The 7,475-nt window shown below is 68.9% G+C and overlaps 1 protein-coding gene across 1 annotated transcript; it reads right to left on the bottom strand.

The window, feature by feature from the left end:
• Positions 1 to 323: 323 nt before the first annotated feature.
• QTRT1 (queuine tRNA-ribosyltransferase catalytic subunit 1) lies at positions 324 to 5,582 on the bottom strand. Its single transcript, XM_075725215.1, has 10 exons — positions 5,259 to 5,582; positions 4,677 to 4,745; positions 4,280 to 4,418; positions 4,111 to 4,189; positions 2,897 to 3,012; positions 1,980 to 2,118; positions 1,807 to 1,882; positions 748 to 857; positions 567 to 651; positions 324 to 476 (listed from the first exon to the last, which is right to left on the bottom strand). The coding sequence occupies exons 1-10, from the start codon at positions 5,580 to 5,582 to the stop codon at positions 324 to 326; spliced, it is 1,290 nt and encodes a 429-aa protein (XP_075581330.1).
• Between the last annotated feature and the right edge of the window lie 1,893 nt (positions 5,583 to 7,475).

Raw genomic sequence — 7,475 nt, 5'->3', positions numbered from 1 at the left:
GGACCCCAAGCCCCCCACCCCACAGCCCCGAGGGGGCAGTGGGCCCCCCCCAGACCCCTTTGGGCCCCCCAGACCCCTTTGGGCCCCCCCAGATCCATTCGGGGCGCCCCCAGACCCATTCAGAGCCACACAAAATTGTTCCCAGCAAGAAACTTTATTTGGATGCAGCTGCGGCAGCCGCCCCCCTCCCCCCCCCCCCCCTTAAAAAAAGACCAAAGTAGTAAAAAAACCCGCACAAATAAGTACAAAACTATTTATAAGGGGCGGATAAAAGCAGCCGCGGGGGAAGGGGGGGGCTGCCAGCGTGCCCCCGGGGGTCCCCGTCAGTCCAGGGTGATGCCGACGGCGGCCAGAGCCTCCACGACCCAGCTGGGGACCCTCTCCCGCGCCCCGTACATGGTGCTCAGGAACTCCCGGACGAATTCGGGGAAGCGCTGGGCCAGGATGCTCTCCCGGATGGAGCCCATCAGGTTGAGCTGCGGGGAAGGGGGTGGTTGTGGGGGGGGGAGGCTGGGACCCCCCGGCGCTGCCGCGGGACCCCCGCCCCCCCGGGCCCCCCAACCCACCTGGTAGGCGATGTTGTGGATGGTGAGGTGGTGCAGGGCGGCCGTCTCGCTGCGGAGCAGGGCGTGCAGGTACGCGCGGCTGTGCCTGGATGGAGGGCAGGGTGCATGGGGAGGGGCGTGGGTGGGGGGTCAGACCCCCCCGCGTGCCGGGGTCGGACCCCCGGCCGCTCCCCGCACCCACCGCTGGCACGTGGGGCAGCCGCAGTTCTCGTCGATGGGACGGAAATCTTTGGCGAATTGTTGGTTCTTCAGCTGCAGCGAACCCCAGGGGACCAGGGCCGAGCCGAAACGCTGCGGGGAGGGGAGCAGGGTCAGGGGGTCCCCCCCGCGTGTGTCCCCCCCCCCCCGCCCCCGAGCTGCTCACACGGAGCCACGCGGGGCAGGGATCGTGCCCCGGTGCTTGGCGCTGCTGAGGCCGCGTCTCGGATTCGGTGTTCGGTTTTGGGCCCCTCAGGACGAGAGGGGCTTTGGGAGCGTGGCCAGCGGAGGTGGGGAGGGGTCTGGAGCACGAGGAGAACGGTCTGGAGAGCTTGTGGGGGGCGGCCGGGGGAGCTGGGGTTGGGTGGTCTGGAGAAGAGGAGGCTGAGGGGAGACCTCATCGCTCTCCCCAACTCCCCAACAGGAGGGGGTAGGGAGGGGGGTGGGCTCTTCTCCCAAGGAACCAGCGATGGGACGAGAGGAGATGGCCTCAAGCTGCGCCAGGGGAGGCTGAGATTGGATATTGGGAGAAATTTCCTCACGGAAAGAGCGGTCAAGCGTTGGAAGGGGCTGCCCAGAGAGGTGGGGGAGTCCCCAGCCCTGGAGGGGTTCAAAAACCGGGCAGAGGTGGCACTGGGGGCCGTGGTTTAGTGGCCATGGGGTGTTGGGGTGACGTTGGGCTGATGATCTGAGAGCTCCTGTCCAACCTTAGCCATTCCTGGTCTGACTTCATGGAAAAATGATCCAAGCCAGGAACATGAAATTATGGCTCTGCCCTTAAGTGGTTTGGTGGTGGGCTTGGCAGTGTCAGGTCAATGGTTGGACTGGGTGATCTCAAAGCTCTTTGCCAACCTCAACGATTCCATGATTCCTGGTTTTGACTTTCATGAAAAAATAACGCAGCCACCAAGCCAGGAACATGAAATTAATTATCACTGGGCCCTTAATTGGTTCGGTGGTGGGCTTGGCAGTGCCAGCCAATGGTTGGACTGGGAGATCTTCAAGCTCTTTGCCAACCTCAACGATTCCGTGATTCTCTTACCGCCGTCCGGGTGGGGAAGACGCAGTCGAACATGTCGCAGCCCAGAGCGACGCAGACCACCAGGTCAGTGGCGTAGCTGCGGAGGGGAGCGGGGTCTGAGCCGGGGGTCTGAGCCCCACATCCCGCCCCAGACGCTCTGGGGGGGCAGCGGGGACCCCCCCGGCGGGACCTACCCCACGCCCATCAGGTATCGGGGCTTGTCCCGGGGCAGGCGGTCGGTGCTGAGCTTCACCATCCTCCAGAACTGGTCCTTCTCCTCGCCCCCGCTCAGGCCGCCGATGGCGAAGCCGGGGACGTCCCGGCGGGTCATCTCTGGGGGGGAGGGGCTGTGAGCACCCCCCGGGCCCCCCGACCCCCGGGGCCCGGCCAGGGAGGTGGGGAGCGGGGGGAAGCTGGGGAACAGGGGGAAGGTGGGGAGCAAGAAGATGGGGAATGGGGGGAAGATGGGGAGCTGGGGAGGATGAGGAGTGGGAGGAAGATGGGGAACGGGAGGATGATGGGGAGCTGGGGAGGATGAGGAGTGGGAGGAAGATGGGGAACGGGAGGATGAGGAACAGGAGGATGATGAGGAGTGGGAGGAAGATGGGGAACGGAGGATGATGGGGAGCTGGGGGAAGATGGGGAATGGGAGGAAGATGGGGAACGGGAGGAAGATGGGGAACGGGAGGATGATGGGGAACGGGAGGATGATGGGGAGCTGGGGGAAGATGAGGAGTGGGAGGAAGATGGGGAACAGGAGGCAGACAGGGAGCGGGAAGAGGATGAGGAGTGGGAAGAAGGTGGGAAGCCAGAGGAGGATGAGGAGCAGATGGGGAATGGGAGGAAGATGATGGAGCAGGAGGAGAACGGGGAATGGGATGATGATGGGGAGCTGGGGGAGGATGAGGAGTGGGAGGAAGATGGGGAATGGGAAGATGACTGGGAGCTGAGGGAGGATGAGGAGTGGGCAGAAGATGAGGAATGGGAAGAAAGTGGGAAGCCAGAGGAGGACGAGGAGCAGATGGGGAATGGGAAGACGATGGGGAGCGGGAGGAGGGCAGCGAGGAGGAAGAGGAGGAGGAAGGCGGGGAGGGGGACAGGGCCCCGCTACCTTCCAGGCACGTGGTGCGCAGGGCGGGGTCCAGCCCCCCCTGGATGATGGCGAAGAGGCTCTGCTGCGCGGGGCGGCGGTTGGCGGCGATGCAGCGGTCGAGCCAGCGGATGGACCTGGGGACGGGGACGGGCCGTCAGCGCCGGGGGTCCCAAGGGGCAGCGGGGGGGTCTCGGGGGGTCTGGGGGGTGGGTCTGGGGGGGTCCCAAGGGGCAGCAGGGGGGTCTCAGGGGGTCTGGGGGGTCCCAAGGGGCAGCAGGGGGGGTCTGGGAGGTCCCAAGGGGCAGCAGGGGGGGTCCAGGGGCCAGTGGGGTGGGTCTGGGGGGTCCCAAGGGGCAGCGGGGGGGTCTGGGGGGGTCTGCATGGTGGGTCTGAGGGGTCCCAAGGGGCAGCAGGGGGGTCTCAGGAGGTCTGGGGGGTCCCAAGGGGCAGTGGGGGGGTCTTGGGGGGTCTAGGGGGTCCCAAGGGGCAGCGGGGGGGTCCAGGGGCCAGTGGGGTGGGTCTGGGGGGTCCCAAGGGGCAGCGGGGGGGTCTGGGGTGTCTGCATGGTGGGTCTGGGGGGGTCCCAAGGGGCAGCAGGGGCGTCTCAGGGGGTCTGGGGGGTCCCAAGGGGCAGCAGGGGGGGTCCAGGGGCCAGTGGGGTGGGTCTGGGGGGTCCCAAGGGGCAGCAGGGGGGGTCTGGAGGGGTCCAAGGGGCAGTGGGGCATTCAGAGAGGACCAAGGGGCAGCAGGGGGGGGTCTGGGGGTCCCAAGGGGCAGCGGGGGGGGTCCAGGGGCCAGTGGGGTGGGTGTGGGGGGTCTCAAGGGGTAGCAGGGGCTTTGGGGGGGCCCAAGGGGTAGCAGAGGGGTTCCAGGGGGCAGCAGGGGGGGGTCTGGGGTGTCCCAAGGGGCAGCGGGGGGGTTGGGGGGGGCCAAGGTGCAGCAAGGGGTTCCAGGGGGGGTCTGGGGGCAGTGGGGTGGGTCTGGGGGGTTCCAAGGGGTAGTGGGGGGGTTCCAAGGGGCAGCGGGGGGTTTGGGGGGGGCTCAAGGGGTAGCAGGAGTGGTCTGGGGGGGCCCAAGGGGCAGCGGGAGGGTCTGGGGGGCAGTGGGGTGGGTCTGGGGGGTTCTAAGGGGTAGCAGGAGGTGCCGGGGTTGCCAAGGGGTAGCAGGGGGGTCTGGGGGGGGCAGTGGGGTGGGTGTGGGGGGGCCCAAGGGGCAGCAGGGGGGTCCGGGACCTGTGCATGGCCTCCTCCACGCGCGGCCCTGTCGTGGTGCTGCTCACCACGTCGTCCAGCTGCATCATGATGTCGGCGCCTGCGGGGCGCAGGTGGGGGTGAGGGGGGAGGCCCGGGGGACACCCCCCCCCCGGTTTTGGGGGTTCACCCCCCCCCCCGCCGGACTTACCCAGGGCGTTCTGGATCTCGATGGACTTCTCGGGGCTGAGCAGGATCTCCTCCCCGCCGTAGGGGGAGCGGAAGCGGACCCCCTCCTCCGTCACCTCCGACAGCTCCACCAGCGAGACCATCTGGAAGCCCCCGCTGTCCTGGGGGGCGGGAGAGGCGTCGGGGGGGGGGACACCCACGACACGGGGGACCCCAATAACGGGGCTGGGGGGCATCAGGAGCCCCGGGGGTGCCTGGTGCGGGGTCTGGGGGTGGTGTCCCCCCCGCCCAGGTGGGGGTCTAGGAGCGTCCCCCCCGAGGTGGGAGCGCTGGGGGTGGTGTCCCCCCCCAGCCCAGGGTGGGGGTCTTGGGGTGTCACCCCCCACCACCCCCCCCCCAAGGTGGGGGTCCCCCCTCACCGTCAGCAGGTTGTGGGGCCAGTCCATGAAGCCGTGGAGGCCGCCGGCGCGCTGCACCAGCTCCGGGCCCTGCCGGGGGGGGGGGGGGGGACGGGGTCAGAGCGGGGGCCCGGGGGGGGCCCGGGAGGGGGCATTGGGACTCCAGGGACGGGCATTAGGACCCTGGGGACGGGCATTGGGACCCCGGGGACCCCCCCAGGGGGCGGGGATACAGCGAGGGGGCGTGGCTAATGAGGGGCGTGGCTTCCCGGGCCTGCTCTCCCATAGGCACAGGTAGGCGAAGCCCCCCAGGGGGCGGGGCCAGCCCACCGGGGGGGCGTGGTTACTGCGGGGGCGTGGCCTTCCTCGGGGTTCCCTCCAATGAACTTTTAGGGGGTAAAAAGGCGGGGTCTTTCCCGGGGGCGTGGCCGCTCTGGAGCTGGGGGCGTGGTCAATCTGTGCTCGGGGGCGGGGCCATCCCGGCGCCGGGGCCCTCCCGTGCCCGGTGCTCGCCGGTGGCTGCGGGCGGGGCCTCCCCCGCCCCCGCCGGCCCCTCCCGGTTGCTCCCCCCCTCCCCCTCGCCCCCGCCGCGGCGGCGCTCACCGGCCGCGTGCCCAGGTGGTAGGTGTTGCCGAGGCAGATGCGGCAGCCGAGGGCGGCGAGCTGGGCCGCCGTGATGCCCTTGGCGGTGCCGCGGGTACCCACGGGCATGAAGACGGGGCAGGGGACGGGGCCGTGCGGCAGCCGCAGCTCGCCGGCCCGCGCCCGGCTCCGCCCGCACTCCGCCGCCACCCGCAACAGCGGCGCCGGGCCCGGCCCCGCTACCCTGGGCGCCGCCATCTTCCGCTCCCCCCACGTGACCTGCGCTTCCGGCCGCCGCCGCGTTCTGCCGGAAGTGATCGTAACCAAGGGCAACGCGGCCGCCATGTTAGGGCTTCGGCCTCTGCGCTGGGCCTCGGCGGGGGGGGGGGGGGGTAGGGACACCCTTCTCCGGCCCCCGTCTCTCTCGGGAGAATCCCCCCGGTCCCCCATGTCCCCCGGGTGGTGCCCCCTCCTCCGTGATCCCGGGGAGAGCCCCCTCCTCTGCCCCTCTGTCTGCAGGGAGGACCCCCTCCCCTGGTCCCTATGTCCCCCAGGGCGAGCCCCCTCCTCTGCCTCTCTCATCCTGGGGAGAGCCCCCTCCCCTGGTCCCTAAGCCCCCCCAGGGGAAGCCTCCTCCTCCATCGCCTGCCTCAGTTTCCCCTCCCACAACAGCTCCGTCAGTGCCCCCGGGATCCCCCGTGCTAGCTGCACCCGGGATTTCAGCCCGGGGTGCCTCGCCGGCGTGGACGGTGAAAGCCCTGCGCAGGTCTGAGCATGGAGAGACCCCCTCCCTTTACCCGTTAGCACCCCATTTCCCACCCTGCGGCGGGTCCTGCCCGGTGTTAAGCCCCAGCAGGGCCCAGGCACCCCATGTCAGGTCAGCGGAAGGGGTAGCAGCAGCCGCTCAGCCCTCACACGTGGGAAGCTCAAGCTGGGGAACTATTCCCCGTTTTGATATAAATGGCTGTTTCCGTTTCTCCAGACTCCGCCGTAAGCAGCTCCTGGTGCGAGGGAGGCGAGCGTGCCGGCGAGCGTGCGTGGGAGCCCGCCTGTCTAAAGGAGGTAACCTCCCCTTGGGAAGAGCTAGCGTTTCCCAAAATGGATGTACGGTTCTCCACAGGGGAGCGTGGTGGAGAGCTTACGGCTGCGCTGTTTGGGGGGGCTCTGCCTTCCCAGTCAGGCCGGCCGCTGGGACAGGGGACCTTAACTGGTGAGGGGGAGCAGGGGAGGGGAAGGGACGTGCCCTGAGCTGCTTCGGTACGACAGGAGCGTCCGGTTAGAAATTCCCTAAAACCAAATTAAAACGGCCTTCAGGAACGATCTGGAAAGCCCTGGCTCCGTCCTCTGTGGCAAGGAGGGCGCAGGCGAGGGCTGGGTGCGGAAACAGCCCCCCGCGAAGAGGGGGCTCGGCCGTAATGCCGCACCGGGCTCCTGCGGGAAGCTGCGGGATGCTGCGGGCAGCCCTGCCTGCACGGCTGCCCTGCCTGCACCTCTGCCCTGCCTGCACCTCTGCCCTGCCTTCACCATGGCTGCTGCGCGCCGTGAGGCTGTGCCGGGCCCCCCGGCTGCCGCCTGCGACCGAACATGGTGATGAACTCGTTCTAGCGTTAACGAACCGGATAAGGGACGGACGCTCAGGGAAGCGGAGGCACGCGCAGCCTGGCTCCGACGGAGCTCCGGCTTCTGGGCGAATCCCCCTGGAGCCGTGTCACCTGCGCCTGGGTCAGCGGAGCCTGGAGCAGCCTGGCTGATCCCAGCTCCGCCTCGTCCGCTCTCCCCCCCCCCGAAACGCGGGGTTTTTTCTCTCAGAAATCTCTCTGGGAATCTGGTAATCGACTCGCTGAGCGCAGCAAGGGATTTAATTACCCTTTCCCAGAGAGGGAAAGGGGAACAGCTGCCGGCCTCTCCGCAGCCTCCCTCCCCGCCCCTCCCTCCGCATCGCTGGGGACCGGCAAAGCCGCGCCGGTGGCTCGGTGCATCCGCGGGACCCTGGCTCCCTCCCTTCCTTGCCGTCCCTCTCCCCGCCGGCAGCTCCCGTGGGGCGGCTCAGCCGTTTCGGAGCCAAACGGTTGAGTCCAGGTAATGCCAGCGGATTTGAATAACCCGGAGCCCCGAGTGGGTTCCCTCGGGTGATGGGGACGCAAATCTTCCCCCTGCTCTGCTGCGGTTGTGCCTGGGGGGTGCAGCAAGGACAGAACCCCCCCATTTTGGGGATGAGCTGCTTCTGGCACTCAGTTC

The sequence above is a fragment of the Pelecanus crispus genome, chromosome 27, assembly GCF_030463565.1.
Source record: "Pelecanus crispus isolate bPelCri1 chromosome 27, bPelCri1.pri, whole genome shotgun sequence".
NCBI classification, from domain to species: Eukaryota; Metazoa; Chordata; class Aves; order Pelecaniformes; family Pelecanidae; genus Pelecanus; species Pelecanus crispus.
This window is presented reverse-complemented; position numbering and strand designations above follow the sequence as displayed.